This window comes from Ovis canadensis, chromosome 18 (genome assembly GCF_042477335.2).
Source record: "Ovis canadensis isolate MfBH-ARS-UI-01 breed Bighorn chromosome 18, ARS-UI_OviCan_v2, whole genome shotgun sequence".
Classification (NCBI taxonomy): domain Eukaryota; kingdom Metazoa; phylum Chordata; class Mammalia; order Artiodactyla; family Bovidae; genus Ovis; species Ovis canadensis.
The window spans coordinates 33,355,219-33,373,330 of NC_091262.1; the positions used below are offsets into that span (position 1 = coordinate 33,355,219).

Below are 18,112 nucleotides of genomic sequence, written 5' to 3' on the forward strand. Positions count from 1 at the left end.
TCATCATCCCAAATCAGTTTCCTCTTATTAAAATATTTTTATCTGACCTTAGGCTTTACCTATTTGAATATTTATTTATTTAAGAACGAACTAGGGACTTCCCTGCAGTCTTCCAGTGGTTAAGACTCCACACTTCCAATGCAGGGGGAACAGGTTCGATCCCTGGTTGGGGAACTAAGATTCCATATTAAAAAAAAAAAAAAAGAATGAATTAAAAGCAGGCTCCCCAGCCCTTCACTCGCAAACGACCTGGCAGCCCCGAGATGAAGGTGTGATAGAAATCTCTCCCCTCGTCGCTGCTATTAGCTGGTTCAGGACTCGCTGGCTTAGTCCAGCTTGGGGCTGTGAAAATGCAGCCCCACCCTTCTAAGCAGAAGAGTGGGTGGATGGATCCCCAAGGGGACAGGCCCCTTGGTTAGCTCCAGCCCTCCCCTCTGCTCTGGCCATGGCTCCATCAGAGAGGCTGCAGTCCTGTCCACCCTGTAAATTGTCTGGGGTTTGCGTTACTTCTAGCTGACCATCCCAGACCTCACAGCTTCCCTGAGCCTCTACAAGGCTCTCCAAGAGTTGTTTAGTCACTAAGTCGTGTCTGACTCTTTTGAGACCCCACAGTCTGTAGCCCGCCAGGCTCCTCTGTCCATGGGATTTCCCAGGCAAGAATACTGGAATGAGTTGCAATTTCCTGCTCCAGGGTATCTTCCCGACCCAGGGATTGAACCCACGTCTCCTGCAGTGGCAGGTGGATTCTTTACCACTGAGCCACTTGGGAAGCCCGCCTCCAAGAGCAGGGAGGGGAATGTGTGCTCCTTCCTCAGAAGCCAGGCTATCTGGCCTTGGGCAACCCTGAGGCTGACGGCTGGTCGTCAGGGTAAGGCCTGCCAGAGTCTGTGAGCAGCGGAACTGGCTTCCAAGGAGTTTGATCTTAGGAGTTTCCACTTTGCTCAGTGGTTCCAGAGGCCCCTCATTCGCTTCAGTCCCATCTCTTGACAGGTTTCCCCGAAGTGCCTGGGCTGGCTCCCCTGGGGACCTTCCTTTTGTCCTTGGGTTCTCACCAAAGTGAATGACCCAGTGTTCCAGGCCATTTCCATAGGACTTGAGGGAAGGGTTTGTGGGCTCTGTGTGGTCCTGATAAGGCAGGCCTGGACAGGCTTCGCTGGCTTTAGTCACAGCTAGGCTCACTTTGCCAGAAAAGGGAAGGCCGGTCCCACAGGGCACTGGGATTATACCGACCCTCAGACAGGGTTTGCCCAGGGACCATGGCTGGGTAGGAGTAGGGGCGGCGGTAGAGCAAAGCAGTAGGGGTCCCAGGCCTCAGATTGGCTGGGTTCAGAGAGCATGGGACAGAGGTGGGGGCAAGCCCCACCCAGCCTTGTTGTTCAGTCTGTAAGTTGTGACTTATAGACGCTGCGACTCCATGGACTGCAGCACACCAGGCTCCTCTGTCCTTCACCATCTCCCAGTTTGCTCAAACTCACATTCATTGAGTCGATGACGCCATCCAGCCATCTCATCTTCTGTCGCCCCTTCTCCTCCGGCCCTCCATCTTTCCCAGCATCAGGGCCTTTCTTTCCCACCCAGTGTTACCCCTCCATTTCTGCACTCCACACCCTCCTCCTCCATGTCCCTGAACCGCCATCGCTGCCCCTCCAGTAAGTGGAGGGACCAGTCAATCAGCTGTGTGCTGTCCAGCAACTTATTTAAGTTTTCTAAGCTGTATTGAAAAAAAAGGCGGTGGGGGGCGGGGTGGGGGTGGATTCTAAAAACACTTACCCAGAGGATTTTTGGAAGGTTAAATAGGAATGCTCCTCGTATAACACCAGACACTCAGAGAGTGTGCAATACACATCGCTTTCCTCTCTGCTTTCTTCTGACAGTTTTGTGCCCATTGCTTTGCTCTATCAGGGAAGCTAGGCAAGCTGGCAGTTCCCCACTGTTTTCTCTTTGCGCCCAGAAATACTGCTACCAATGGATGGCTTCCCCCCGCACAGGTAACACTGGAGTATTGTGACCCCGGGCAGAATGGATGGATGGACAAATGCTGTGGAGGAGAAACAATGTCCCCAAAGACCTGCCCTTTACCCAGACCCACCAAGGACACCTATTCTTCATGTCACTGCCAGTAAAAATTTCCAACCTGCAACCTCAATCCAGTTCAGTTAGAATCTGTGGGGGTACGGCCAGCTTTGGGTATTGTTTAAAAGTCCCCAGGTGCTTCTAATGTGTAACCAGGGTTAAGAACTACCGGTCTAGTCCAACCTCCCCATTGCAGAGATAAAAACACACAGGGGGGAGAAAAAAGTAATATCAGAAGAGTTAAAAGTAATAAAATATTTAAAGGGACAGGCAGAATTTAGTATTAAGTAGGACCCCCAAAATCTAGCACATTCGTACTTAGTCATGTCTGACTTTTTGCGACCCCATGAACTGTATGTAGCCCATCAGGCTCCTCTGTCCACAGAATCTTCCAGGCAAGAATACTGAAGTGGCTTGCCATTTCCTCCTCCAGGGAATCTTCCTTACCCAGGGACTGAACCCTGGTCTCTTGCAGCGGGGTTTTTTTTTTTTTTTTTCACCACTAGTGCCACTTGGGAAGCCCACCCCAAAGAGGGAACCAATTATTATTTCATTATTTCTATTATTGCTCTAGATAGAGCTGGCATCAGGGACAAATGACTTGCAAAATCACACAGGCCCTCATGCTTAGAAGGGTCCTGTGTTGGTTTAATGCTCTGTTGTTGCTGTTTTGAATTAAAAAAAATTTTTTAAAGGGGTCCCACATTTTTGCACTTTGCACTGACCCTGGCCCAAGATCATACAGCTCTTAAAAGCAGAGTGGATTATCACCCCATTAAATAAAGAGGAGGAACACACTTGAAGCAAAGAGGCTTGTTGGTGTGGGGCTGGTCTGGGTCCACTGCCCAGGGAGGTTCCTTCTCTTGTTCTTTCCATCACAGGGAGGAGGCTGGCCTTGCCCCTCTTGGAGGAAGTAGGGTAAGAGCTTCAGAACTTCCTCTTACTAGCTGTGAGAGGCCTTCTGAGCCTCAGTTTCTTCATCTATAAAAGGGAGGGAATAATGCCTGTGAAATATTGCGAGGCGTGTCCCTCTAGATGCATGACCGTCCCTCTCAGTTCAGTTGCTCAGTCATGTCCGACTCTTTGGGACCCCATGGACTACAGCACACCAGGCTTCCCTGTCCATCACCAATTCCTGGAGCTTACTCAAACTCAGGGGCTTTTCCAGTGAGTCAGTTCTTCGAATCAGGTGGCCAAAGTATTGGAGTTTCAGTTTCAACATCAGTCTTTCCAATGAATATTCAGGACTGATTTCCTTTAGGATGGACTGGTTGGATCTCCTTGCAGTCCAAGGGACTCTCAAGACTCTTCTCCAACACCGCAGTTTAAAAGCATCAGTTCTTCAGTGCTCAGCTTTCTTTATAGTCCAACTCTTACATCCATACATGACTACTGGAAAAACTATAGCTTTGACTAGTTGGACTTTTGTTGGCAAGATAAGGTCTCTGCTTTTTAATATGTTGTCTAGGTTGGGCATAGCTTTTCTTCCAAGAGCAAGTGTCTTTTAATTTCATGGCTGCAGTCACCATCTGCAGTGATTTTGGAGCCCAAGAAAATAAAGTCTGTCTCTGTTTCCATTGTTTCCCCATCTATTTGCCATGAAATGATGGGACCAGGTGCCATGATCTTAGCTTTTTGAATGTTGAGTTTTAAGCCAGCTTTTCCACTCTCCTTTTTCACTTTCATCAAGAGGCTCTTTAGTTCCTCTTCACTTTCTGTCAACTCTAGATGCTGGAAATATATAACTCCTCCCCATGTGCTCCAAGTGCAGCTTTGTCAGGTCCTTTTCTTTCCCCCTGTGAGGCCCAAGCACATTAAGGTCCCAGACTTCAGCTTTTCTCACACAAACTAAGACAGAAGCAATTGTGGGGAAAGTTTTCATTCTGGAGCAGGGTGTGTAGGCTTCAGAGCCCTTAATGAAGTGTTGCTGCTACTGCCCTCTGGTGGTAATATATCTGTATCTGCACAAATTCGTAACATCCTTTGGGGAAGTACAAAGATGCTTGATAACATACTGCTGCTGCTGCTGCTGCTAAGTTGCTTCAGTCGTGTCCGACTCTGTGCGACCCCATAGATGGCAGCCTACCAGGCTGCAAACTCTGTTTCCATCCACAATCCCATTAAAAAAAAATTGATGTTGATGTTTGGTAGAAACCAACACAATGCTATAAAGCAATAATCCATCAAAAATAAATAAATTTGAAAAATAAAAGGGAATAGCACAGTAAAAAAATAACTGATTGCTACTCTTCTAGACACTAGGGATGCAAAGACAAATGAAACAGTTCTTGCCCTCACCGTAGATGTGAAACAAACTCTGAAAGAGATAGCTTAAATACAGTACAACAGGGCTTCCCTGGTGGCTCAGTGGTAAAGAATCTGCCTGCAATGTGGGAGGCCTGGAGTTAATCCCTGAGTCGGGATGATCCCCTGAAGAAGGGAACGGCAAGCCACTCCAGTTTTCTTGTCTGGAGAATTCCATGGATAGAGGAGCCCAGCTGGCTGCAGTCCATGGGGTCAAAAGGGGTCAGACACAACTGACAGACGAACACTTTCGCTTTTCAAATACAGCACAATGTGATGTTTTAATAAAAACAATGACTCCTGACTTCTGGTTCCAGACAAAATGGAGTAGACATATTTATTCCTAGTCTCTGACTAGTAAAAGCTCAAGTTCCCCTGGACATTCTATATAAACAAACATAAGAATATCCTGAGAGTTTGCAAGAAGAGGCAGACTGGCCAGACCTCTTGAGACCCAAAAAATGACACAGCAGTGTGTACTCTGGGTTTCCTTTATGCCTTTTATATTTAACTGGGTACTGGAGAAGTGGCAATCTAATAGACCAAAGGATGTAGGCCAAAAACCCCCAACAGCAACAAAACCAGCTCTCTCTAGTCAAAAGACCAGGAAAGGGGCAGGCTAGTAAGAGAGAAAACTTTTAGGCAATAATAAATCACTTCTGTCTGGCCAGAATTTAAAAAAAAACAACCACAAAGCAATGGCTTAGCCCCATAAGAAAAGGCTGAGTGGGAGTCTACAATTCCAGACTTGGACATGATGAGGGGGCCCCCTCCTTGGTCAGAATGGCATCAGAGAAGGCCAAGTGGGGAGTGGATTTTTTTTTAAGGGCATGAGAGGATGTTTCTTTATTTACTTAGGGCTGCGCTGGGTCTTTGTCGCTGCATGCAGGCTTTCTCTATCTGCAGCGAGTGGGGACCACTCTGTGTGTGTGGTGCTCAGGCTTCCCATTGTGGTGCACTCTCTAAATATGTGGGCTTCTCTTGCTGCCATATTGTCTTACTATAGAGAGAGGTTGTCTCCCTCCACTTTAGGTCGATATTCAATGCATGTATTACATTCTTCCTGCTTTAAATACCTAGCAGGTTCCTGCACTGAACCCTCAGCCCTTCTTTTTCCAGGCTTCCCAGGTTAACCTTCATCACCTGGGTTTTAACCCCTTACAGCTCCGTATTTCCCCTAAGACCCCATCTTCCACCCTTCCTTGACCCCCTACAGTGTTTGCTGGAATGGCAGTGTACCGTGAACAAACTTCTCTATGTCCTCAGATCTTCACCTTCCTGCTGTTTTAGAAACCCGGCTAATGCCTGCTGACACTATTTCCAATGTAGTTTCCCCAGGTACGGGCCGTTTTCCCTCTCACATCACTCATTCACCTGGCCTGCAGGTGGGGGGAAGCTGTCCTACTTTAACCCCAGGCTTTCTGACATTAAACCATACCCTACCTCCTTGTCACAGTCATCTGTAGATCCTTATCTCGTTCACTGAGCATTTGGGCCACAGGCTCTGTCTCTCTCTACTACTGCCCGTCATCATTCTTGGTAACTTCAGCATCTGTGAAAATGATCCATCCAACACAGACCTCTCAGTTGGTCTTCCCAAGTTCCCCAGGCTCCCTCGCAGCTAGAGGTAGTGCTGTGTGACCCACTGAGATTGAAGTCTAAATCTGATGGTGGGATGGATTCTGTGAAAGCTCTGCTTTCTTGCCTAGGGATCTGCTCTCTTCTTCCGACCTTGAATACAAATGGGGTATATTGGCCAACCCAATAAAATAGTAGAAGACAGGGAGAGAAAGAGAAACAAATATTAAAGAAAGAAACTTTAAGGGAGATTGTTGAATGCAGCGGGGAGAAGAAATGCAGAATAGCCAGATCCCTGTCATTGTTTTAAATGAAGCCCTAACCAATCAACTTTACTCTTAAAAGTATTCTGTAATAAGCCCCTCCTTATGAAGCTGATTTTTCAATCTAGGTTGCAAGTATTGTACCCTGGGAACCTGCTTTTTGGAATCTGAATTTGATCCCATTTGTGATTCTGCTATGTATAAAATCATGGAGACTCTTCAGTTGCTCTGAGCTTCAGTTTCCTATTTGTCAAAGCAAGAGTCTAATAATAACTCTTTAGAAATTAGCTTGGTGAATAGGGAGCAAAATTCTGTCCCAGGACCTTTACACCTGCTCTTCCCTCTTCCTGAAACACTCTGTTCCCCGATGTTCACAGGGCCTCTCTCCCTTTGTGTCCAAGTGGCTTCCCTGACTGCCCCATTTGAAACTGCATACTGCTACCTACTCTATGTTACTTTTTCCTCCTAGTTCTACTAGTTTTTATCACCACCTAACATATATGTTACTTCCTTCTTTGGCTCTCCCTACTGGAATGTAAGCTTCCCAGGGCAAGGACAGTTAGCTCTTTTGTTCCCTGTAATGATTATTTACTGAATGAATGATGAACAGGTGTGCGTACTTTTAGTAAGCAAGATCCTCTACAGAAGTGTTTGGCTACCCACTCCAGTATTCTTGCCTGGAGAATTCCATGGACAGAGGAGCCTGACAGTCTACAGTCCATCCGGCCCCAAAGAGTCAGACAGGACTGACTTTCACTTGACACATTAACAGTAAAAAAATGTTTGTTGCTCTGACAGTTGATGGATCGGGAAATGTCCAGGAATGTATCTACAAAGCATCATTGGTGGTCTTTCTTGAGACAATTGGCTCAGAGACTCTCAGGATTGGAAGACTATTTAAGGTAGCCCAGTTCTAGCTAGAAAGTTTAGATTCTCCTCCGCTGTTAGAACCAGTAATAGGAATCTCTAGGATCTAGAGCCACAACTTTTTTTTACAATTGAGGATTCTGCTATTTGGAACAGAAGAATCCTTTTAAGAATATTCTCCCTGAGAAGGGACATATGTATACCTCTGGCCGACTCATGTTGATGTATGGCAGAAACCAACACAGTATTGTAAAGCAATTATCCTTCAATTTAAAACAAATATATTAAAAAAAAGAATATTCTCCTAGAATGTAAAGGCAAAATAAAAAATATAGAATTGTAGAAACCTTGGAAAATGCAACAAAAAAAGCCAAAACAAACCATTAAAACCATCACCATCTTATTACCAGATACACTTAAATTCTCCCTACACAGTATTAACAGTTTAAAAATATATATGTAGGTAGACAGAAAATTTTGGGATCTCATTGCATGTGTGGTTTTGCGGTCTTTTTCTCCATTTAACATTACGTATAAAAACATTAAAATTTGCATGATGTTCCCCTTGGAAGTGTACCATAACTTAATTAATCATTCTCAAGCTGTTTCCTTTTTTTCCCTCAAGTTAAACTTTTATTCCAATCTTCAATTACCTTCTTCAACAGAAACGCCTAGAAACTAGGGCAAAGAGACTGAACTTTTAATTTATAATATTTTTTCCTGAAATTAGAGAAAGCTTGTTTTCGTCTTCAGATCCCACTCCATAGAAAGTCTAGGTGGCTTACAAATCAGTTCAAACTACCCCAAATTATCTTCCCCTACTATTTTCAAGGTGTTAGTAAATACCTCCCGCAGAAGCACTGCTGCTGCTGCTGCTGCTGCTAAGTCGCTTCAGTCGTGTCCGACTCTGTGCGACCCCAGAGACGGCAGCCCACCAGGCTCCCCCGTTCCTGGGATTATGCAGGTAAGAATACTGGAGTGGGCTGCCATTTCCTTCTCCAATGCATGAAAGTGAAAAGTGAAAGTGAAGTCGCTCAGTCGTGTCCGACTCTTAGCTACCCCATGGACTGCAGCCTACCAGGCTCCTCCATCCATGGGATTTTCCAGGCAAGAGTACTGGAGTGGGATGCCATCGCCTTCTCCGCCCGTACAAGCACAGTGCTGCAGAAAATGGAAACGTAAAGACACAGGCCGCAGGCACCACCTCTTTAAATTTTAAAACGGAGGCTCAGGCCAATGAACTTTAAGATTTTCCCGGAACAAAGAGTCCCGCCCATAGTCCCGCCCTCCACCAATCAAGCCGAGTACTTCTCCATCGCCCTTCCAATCAACGCCAAGGATGAAAGTTACTCACGTAACTTACGTAAGGCAAGCGACCAATTGGAGCTGAGTTTGGGAGTTAGCTCCACCAATGCCAGCGGCCCTTGGAGAGCGCGGGAGCTTTTCGACCAGAGTGCCTGAGAGAAGCGGAGGATGGCGCTGGTTCCCTGAAGCAAGGGCCTAGGAGAGAGCGGCGCAGGTCCGGTCTCGAACCCTGAGGCAGTGGGGCGGGAGACATGGCCTGCTGCCACAACGTAATGCTGCTGCTGGACACCGCGGAAGGCGTCGCTGGTGAGAGCCTGGTCCGGCGAGCCGCCCTGCGCCTTCTCACTTACCTGAGTTGCCGGTTCGGCCTGGCCAGGGTCCGCTGGGCCTTCAGATTCTTTGACTCTCACGGGGCGCGGAGCCGGCCTTCCCGCGTCTCTGACTTCCGAGAGCTGGGGGTCCGCTCCTGGGAGGACTTTGAGGAGGAGCTGGAGGCCCGGCTCGGGGATGGCGCCCAGGGCGCCCACCTGCCCGGCCCGGCGCCCAGGGCCAGCCACACTCACAACGCGCTCATGGAGACGCTGCTAGACTATCAGTGGGACCGGCCCGAGATCACGTCGCCCACCAAGCCGATTCTGCGTAACAGCGGGAGGAGACTGCTGGACGTGGAGGGCGAGGCCAGGGAGGCCGAGTCTGCGCTCGGGGGCTTTGTGAACGCCGTCTTCCTCCTGGCCCCCTGTCCTCACTCTCAGAGAGAGCTGCTGCAGTTCGTGTCCGGTTCCGAGGCCCATGCCCAGCGCCTGCCGCCTACTCCTAAGCAGGTGATGGAGAAGTTGCTGCCCAGGAAAGTCCAGGAAGTCATGAGAACCCGAAAAGTCACCCTCTACTGGGTGGATACCACCGACTGGCCAAAGGTAAGATTAACCGGTGAACTGGTTCTAATGAACCAGAACTTGGCAGTGTCTGCCGAGCAGCCCCTGAACCCAGAAGGAGACTAACATGACCAACAGGTATGCCTTCCGAAGGAAAGTCCTGGAGTCACAACACATCCCTACAGTCATCACACCAGAATAGGTAGGCCCTGAATACCTACCGAGTCAACTCATTTGAGGACCTGCACTATTTAGGTCCTGTCTGTCTTTCTAGACTTCATTTTTTTCTACACAGGACTCATGTTCCAGCCTGTCTGAAACATAATCTAGTTGCCCAACAGATCTTCACAGCTTGTTCTGTCTTAGTCACTTGAAATGCCACTGCTCTTTTGTGCCAGTTTAAAGACCCAGGTTCCATCCCTGGGTCAGGAAATCCCCTGGAGAAGGAGATAGTAACCCACTTCAGTATTTTTGCCGGGAGAATCTGATGGACAGAGGAACCTGGTGGGTTACTGTCTTCTGCTGCTGCTGCTAAGTCGCTTCTGTTGTGTCCGACTCTGTGCGACCCCATAGACGGCAGCCCACCAGGCTCCCCGTCCCTGGGATTCTCCAGGGCAAGAACTCGAGTGGGCTGCCATTTCCTTCTCCAATGCATGAAAGTGAGAAGTGAAAGTGAAGTCGCTTAGTTGTGTCCGACTCTTAGCGACCCCATGGACAGCAGCCCTGGACCAGGCTCCTCCACCCATGGGATTCTCCAGGCAAGAGTGCTGGAGTGGGGTGCCACTGCCTTCTGTCTATGGGGCGTCAATAAGTTGGGCACGACTGAGCGACCAACAGTTTCAGTCTTTCATCCTTTAGGGCCTTTGCCACATGGCAGCTTACTCAATCTCAACTTCTGAATTTCCAAACACTTTTGTGGCACTTACCCTTTCTCTATTATATGTTTGCAGGTCACCCACCTTCCATCGAGTGCAGGTGTGCAGTCACCCACCTTCCATCGAGTTTAAAAATAACCTCAGAGGCAGGCACACATCTCTTTCTTGTCTCCTGTGTTAGAGGTGTTCAGGAAATATTTGTTGGCCAAATGAACAAATTCTTACCTACTTACAGTCCTAAATGGCTAGTTTGAATTTTCGGTGAGGCAGTGGATCCCCTGCCGTAGTTAAGTGCTATGATAAGTATATATTTATATGTCCATCATTTTCTTCCGATCACTTCACGTTGTCAATTAATAATTTAATTTGGGGAGTCCCTACATTGTGTACCCACTACATTGTTTTAGCTGCTGGGCAGGTGGTGGTCAGCCAAGTGGAGTTTACCTTCTAGGGGAAGAAATATTACACAGGGAAGGTTAACAGATGAGCAAGTAAGTGATAGGGTTTCAAATGATGCTCTCAAGAGAATAAAGCTGAGTAAGAGGCTGAGGTAGAAGCTGGAGGCAGTGGTACATAGGTTAGTAGTCAGGGAAGACTTTTTTGAACAGAGAATGGAATGGTGAAGGAGGAGGAATGTGATGTTGGGAAAAAACATTCCTGGCAAAGAGAACATTCCAGTGAAAAGATCTGAGTGGAAAACGAGCCTATTTTGTTTTAGAAACAGGGAATGCCGAAACCTGGTAGGCAAGGGGCAAGCACCAGAGTAGAGGAAGTTAGAAGGTAGCAGAGGCCTATCTGTAGGGCCAAGGTAATAAATTCAGATTTTGTTCTGATTGGGAAAGTGGCTTAATCAGATGAAGGATGTGATTGCATCTATTGGAAACATGTCACTGAGGTAGAAGTGCAAGGCTGCAAATGGGAAATGAGGAGATACTTACCACAAATAATAATATAGTGGGTTAAAATTTCTGAATTACTTTCACATACAAAGCCCAAGAAAGATGTAGCAAATGCCAAATAAGCCAGCAGTGGCTTGTCAAAGAAAAGAAAAAGGCAAAAGTGTTTAAGGGGATGGTAAACATTGATAGAGAAGATGGAATCCTAAAAGTGTTTGTGAAGACAGCAAATTAAGTGTTGGACACAGTACACAACACATTAGTGCTTGATTTGGGATAATTGATACTAAATCACATCAGAGATGAAATTGTATTATATCAGATGTTGGCTAGAAAGAAGTCTTAGCAGAAAGGGCTTGAAGATTCTTTTTCTTTTTTCAGAAATATATTAAAATAAGTAGATTGACAGTGTCTAAATATTTTTCCAGGTTTTACATCCCATCACCTGCAGAGGTGGATCTTCTCTGAGCCTTCTTGCATTTGTTGTTTCCTGTGAGAAAAAGTCCATCAAACAATCTTAAGCTTTTCTGGAATTTTTTTTCTAGTGTAGATTTAGTTTTTCTTATTCAGAAGCCTCTGCTTCGCCATACTGCAGAGGTGAAAGGGAGACTTGCGTTCTGTCCTTGGGGAGCTCGCACAATGAGAGTAGAAAGAAGAGAAATTCCAGGGCCTGCCTTGTGGAGTTTACAGTCTGGGAAGTAAAACTGGGAGAAACAGACTCAGGGAGAAGGGAATCCAAGCACACAGAATCTTGCAAAGACATCAGTTAGAAGGGAGCATGAGAGGCCCTTATCACATTTTCAATGTTATGCTTCTGATTTGCTTAACGCATACCATGCTGGACACAGGAGCCTGGAGGGCTACAGTCCACAGAGTCAGAAGAGTCGGATACAACTCAGTGGCTAAACCATACCACCACCGTATGCTGATATGCTGAATACTAAGTGTACCATTTGTGAACCAGACAGATGTAGTCCCTGCTGTCTTGGAGCTTATAGTCTTGTGCACATTTATAAATTTCTAAGTCTGAAACTGCCACTAGGACTTGTCTGTTACTTAGTCCATAATATGCATAAAAATAAAAAAACATTGCCATATTCTATATGTATACTGGTTGTGTTTTTTCTTTAGTCACGTACATCAGTTCAGTTCAGTTGCTAAGTCATGTCCGACTCTTTGCGACCCCATGAATTGCAGCATGCCAGGCCTCCCTGTCCATCACCAACTCCTGGAGTCTACTCAAACTCACGTCCATTGAGTTGGTGATGCCATCCAGACATCTCATCCTCTGTCATTCCCTTCTCCTGCCCCCAATCCCTCCCAGCATCAGGGTCTTTTCCAGTGAGTCAGCTCTTCGCATGAGGTGGCCAAAGTATTGGAATTTCAGCTTTAGCATCAGTCCTTCCAAGGAACACCAGGACTGATCTCCTTTAGGATGGACTGGTTGAACCTCCTTGCAGTCGAAGGGACTCTTGAGTCTTCTCTAACACCACAGTTCAAAAGCATCAATTCTTTGGCGCTCAGCTTTCTTCACAGTCCAACTCTCACATCCATACATGACTACTGGAAAAACCATAGCCTTGACTAGACGGTGCTTTGTTGGCAAAGTAATGTCTCTGCTTTTGAATATGCTATCTAGGTTGGTCATAACTTTCCCTCCAAGGAGTGTCTTTTAATTTCATGGTTGCGGTCACTATCTGCAGTGATTTCGGAGCCCAAAAAAATAAAGTCAGCCACTGTTTCCCCTGTTTCCCCATCTATTTCCCATGAAGTGATGGGACCAGATGCCATGATCTTTGTTTTCTGAATGTTGAGCTTTAAGCCAACTTTTTCACTCTCCTCTTTCACTTTCATCATTCGGGTATGATCTAAATCAAATCCCTTATGATTATACGGTGGAAGTAAGAAATAGATTTAAGGGACTAGATCTGATAGAGTGCTTGATGAACTATGGACGGAGGTTCATGACATTGTACAGGAGACAAGGATCAAGACTATCCCCATGGAAAAGAAATGCAAAAAAGCAAAATGGCTGTCTGAGGAGGCCTTACAAATAGCTGTGAAAAGAAGAGATATTCTCATTTGAATGCAGAGTTCCAAAGAGTAGCAAGGAGAGGTAAGAAAACCTACCTCAGCGATCAATGCAAAGAAATAGAGGAAAACAACAGAATGGGAAAGACTAGAGATCTCTTCAAGAAAATTAGAGTTACCAAGGGAACATTTCATGCAAAGATGGGCTCGATAAAGGACAGAAATGGTACGGACCTAACAGAAGCAGAAGATATTAAGAAGAGGAGGCAAGAATACACAGAAGAACTGTACAAAAAAGATCTTCACAACCCAGATAATCACGATGGTGTGATCACTCACCTAGAGCCAGACATCCTGGAATGTGAAGTCAAATGGGCCTTAGAAAGCATCACTACGAACAAAGCTAGTGGAAGTGATGGAATTGCAGTTGAGCTATTTCAAATCCTGAAAGATGATGCTGTGAAAGTGCTGCACTCAATATGCCAGCAAATGTGGAAAACTCACCAGTGGCCACAGGACTGGAAAAGGTCAGTTTTCATTCCAATCCCAAAGAAATACAATGCCAAAGAATGCTCAAACTACGCACAATTACACTCATCTCACATGCTAGTAAAGTAATGCTCTAAATTCTCCAAGCTAGGCTTCAGGAATACGTAAACCGTGAACTTCCAGATGTTCAAGCTGGTTTTAGAAAAGGTAGAGGAACCAGAGATCAAATTGCCAACATCCTCTGGATCATGGAAAAAGCAAGAGAGTTCCAGAAAAACATCTAGTTCTGCTTTATGAACTATGCCAAAGCCTTTAACTGTGTGGATCACAATAAATTGTGGAAAATTCTGAAAGAGATGGGAATACCAGATCACCTGACCTGCCTCTTGAGAAACCTATATGCATGTCAGGAAGCAACAGTTAGATCTGGACATGGAACAACAGACTGGTTCCAAATAGGAAAAGAAGTAGGTCAAGGCTGTGTATTGTCACCCTGCTTATTTAACTTCTATGCAGAGTACATCATGAGAAATGCTGGGCTGGAAGAAGCAGAGCTGGAATCAAGATTGCTGGGGGAAATATCAGTAACCTCAAATATGCAGATGACACCACCTTTATGGCAGAAAGTGAAGAGGAACTAAAAAGCCTCTTGAAAGTCATGTACATATATGTGTATATTTTTAGTATTTCTCTATTTATTTTACTGCACATGGTCTTAGTTGTGACATGCAAACTCTTAGCTGTGGCCTGTGGGATCTAGTTCCCTGTCCAAAGATCAAACCTGGGCTCCCTGCTCTGGAAGTGTGGAGTCTTACCCACTGTACCATTGGGGAAGGCCCCATGTACATATATTTTTAACCAAAGCTAATGTCCTTCTGAGCTCCTTTTTAAAGTTTTACTTACTAAAAGTTTTCATTTGCTAAGAAAAAAATTTTTTTTCCTGGCTGGTCTTCTGGCTGAAACAGTTTCAACACATTTTTTGTTTCCCTTTGGCAGAAAATCCTAATCAGAATCTATGATACCTGAACTAGCTAGCACTCTCCCCCTTAGCCAGTGAGCAAGGGTGTGGCTGCCTTGGTGGTAACATTAAATAACAATTGATTAGTCTATCGCAGCATTTTCCAAAGTGACAGGCACAACCAGAGCAAAACATTTGCAGTACATTGCTTAGCTTCACTATATGTGATGTGTTCTGTTGTGCTCTGATTATTTTCTTTCATGGTTTTTTCCCTTTAACTACTGATCCTAAACGGTTCAATCTGTTCGTCCAAGTCCATCAGGGCCATGACCCCTACGTTAAGAGCTCTGTCAGGAGAGTCCTGGGTTCTTGGACTGGAGTGTCGTTGCCTTGCTGTGAACCTGGGCGCCCTTGTGCCCTTCTTTGAACTTTGATATAATGGAAAGTGTGTAGATGACCTGGAAGGCCCTTCTGGTTTTAATTTTTCACATTCACATATCAATTTATGGTTTACAGTTGTTAGCTCATCTGTGGAGTAGGCAAACCAGCATGATCAGTGTATTCTAGGGGAGGTGCTCTTTCATGTAACAATGTGTGTGCTAAGTCGTGTCTGACTCTTTGTGACCCCATGAACTGTAGCCTGCTAGCCTCCTCTGTCCATGGGATTCTCCAGGCAAGAATACTGGAGTGGGTTGCCATTTCCTCCTCCCAGGGATCTTCCTGACCGAGGGATTGAACTTGCATCTCCTGCATTGCCAGACAGCGGATTCTTGCCACCTGGAAAACCTCATAGTGCCTGAATATTGTACCATATATTGTAGTTCTGAGTTAAATTTTACATGTTATTGCTGTTTTACTCACCCCATGCTTGGCTTTAAGATCAACAAAGATAGGATGTTTTGCTAATTCATGGAGTTATCGACCTGGGTCCTTGGACTCTGTAATCACCAGAAATTGGTGAGAGGCCAGATGAGAAATTCAGTCTAGGTTTTGTTGGAACTCGTACTGCTCGAGGGAGCAAGAACAAGAAACAGGTGCCCTTAGGAGACAGGCAGGGATCTGGTTTCTTACATGGGGTGCCGTGGGAGCAGGTGGGTGGGTTGGGTGGAGGTATAGCTTGGGTGGACTGTCCACCCCCCCAGGTGGCGCTGTGTACGGGATCATGGTCAGTACCCTGCTTTTGCTCTCAACACCTCAGAAATGGCAGTTGATTTGTGGCCTTTTTGTATCGTGTTGTTCATAGTTGCCCTGGCTGCATACAGCTCCTTGTAGTCCCTCATAATTTCTCTGAATTCGTCTGTCCAGGTGCACTCACTCTAATAAAGGGTCCCAAGTCCTAGCCGGTCTCAGTGGCACATATGGTGGCTCAATAGAAGTTTGTTAAAGTTGGATGAAGAGTCAGCTATGTGTGATGGAGTAAGGAATGCTTTTACAGCGACAGCGGGGTTTGAGCTAGATGATGAAATATAATGAGCATCCAGTTGGTGAAAATGGAAGGGGAAGACACAGCAAACAGAACCAGCGAAAACATGGAAGCGTTATAAAATATGGCATGTTCAAGAAACAGCAAATGGTTCAGTGTGCCTGGGATGTAGGGACGAGTGAGGGAAGGATAGTGTCTTTGCAAAGGTTGTTTAGAGCTGGGTTTAAAGGGCTCTATCACCATTACCGTAGGGCAGTGGGAAGTCTTGACAGAAGTAGCATGATCGAGTATGTAGTGTTTAGAATACTTCTTAAAGGAGGAAAGATTGGAGGCAGAGTATAGACTCTAGGCTACAGTAAGAGTCCCAGACTTAAGTGAAAACACTGAAGATAGGACTGAGAAGACCTGTTTGTTCTCCACGCAGACCTGTGGGTGGTAACCCTCTAAGGGAGGTGCTCCTGCCTCACTCTGGTGACACTTGACTGTGGTTGTGTGGTGGAGGACATGATTGTTCTCTTTTATTAATGTGTAATGGTTTTGTATTCCTTCTAACATTTTATGATTTGTCCCTAGTGATTTGCATCACTTCTATTCCTTGATAGAAGATAGAACTTGAAGTGCTGTTTTCACTGAATAGGTGCTTTCTTAAAGGCCTATTATACTGCAGTTATTCCTGGGCTGTGTACTAATGGGATGTGTGTATGTTAGTCGCTCAGACGTGTCCAGCTCTTTGCGACTCCCATGGGCTATAGCCCGCCAGCCTCCTCTGTCCATGGGATTCTCCAGCCAAGAATACTAGAGTGGGTTGTCATTTCTTTCTCCAGGGATCTTCCCAACCCAGGGAGCAAACTTGCGTCTCCTGCATTGCAGGCAGATTCTTTACCAGCTGAGCCACAAAGGAAGCCATGGTAATGGGATGCTGGCCATTATTTATGTTTGGTTCAACCAATACATGAATCATATAATTTGATCCTTTAATGTACGTATCTACTTTCTCCCAATTTCCCTTACTTTCATGAATGCCTTTTGTTGTTCAGTCACTCAGTCGTGTCTGACTCTTTGTGACCCCATAGACTGCAGCACACCAGGCTTCCCTGTCCTCCACCATCTCCCAGAGTTTGCTGAAACTCACATCCATTGAGTTGGTGATGCCATCCAACCATCTTATACTCTGTCATCCCCTTCTCCTGCCTCCAATCTTCCCCAGCATCAGGGTTTTTTCCAATGAGTCAGCTCTTTCCATCAGATGACCAAAGTATTGGAGTGTCCGCTGCAGCATCTGTCCTTCCAATGAATATTCAGGGCTGATTTCCTTTATGAAATTGGTTTGATCTCCTTGCTGTCCAAGGGACTGTCAAGAGTCTTCTCCAATACCACAATGAATACCTAATTTACAATAACCCAACATTCTTTGTAATTTTCATTTTAGCTCTTGGAATCCCCAGACCACCTTGGCTACTGGACAGTGTGTGAACTGTTCTACCATGTGGGAGGCACCATCTTGCCATTTGAAAGTTTCAGCCAGGATTTTACCAAAGCTGGGGAAACACTGCTCAGTGGTGAAAGAAAGCTGTCAAGGAAACCTCACCTCTCTTCATGGATTTCAACTCTGCCAACTGATTCCACTTTAAACTGTTTGCTCTATAATTCTCCTGAGTATGAAGCCTCATTTCCACGGATGGAAGGAACATTATTTTTCCCTGTCGAAGGTAAGCAAATACTGTTTGGGGCAGGGGTAGTGTGGGGATGGAGTGGTTGGTCTGGATGTCATTCATTTCTTCAAGGCAGGCTGATGAATTCTTTAGAATTTAGAATTTCTAGCAGCCTAGGCCCTCTGTTAATGCTTGTAATTAAAAGATGTCTAAGCCAAATCAGAGATACCACAGGAAAGGACTGAAGTCTGGTATACTGTAAGCCCATGCAAAAAGGACAACTGAGTGATTTTAAAGAGTTCCAACTTTTTGCAGAGTTGTGAGGTGCCCAAGCAAATGAGTGGTAAGGTTTCACTGTCTCATAGATGAGATTGATAAATTGAAGACCCTAGAAAATCAATAATTGACTAAGAAGACATAACAAATTAGTTGAAGTAGGAAATGGTGTTTATTACCATAAAGAGCCAGCATACAGGAATCTTCATAAATTTGCTTTATTATATGATTTGCTATATAGTGAATTGTA

General features: G+C 45.5%; 1 protein-coding gene across 1 annotated transcript in view; it reads left to right on the forward strand.

Moving 5' to 3' along the window:
• The first annotated feature begins 8,535 nt into the window (after positions 1-8,535).
• TICRR (TOPBP1 interacting checkpoint and replication regulator) overlaps positions 8,536-18,112 on the forward strand; it is a 42,911-nt gene continuing 33,334 nt past the window's right edge. Inside the window, exons 1-2 of the mRNA XM_069560289.1 lie at positions 8,536-9,304; positions 17,364-17,643. Of these exons, the coding sequence (XP_069416390.1) occupies positions 8,642-9,304; positions 17,364-17,643 (943 nt within the window). The 5' untranslated portion in view covers positions 8,536-8,641. The remainder of the gene's footprint in view (positions 9,305-17,363; positions 17,644-18,112) is intronic.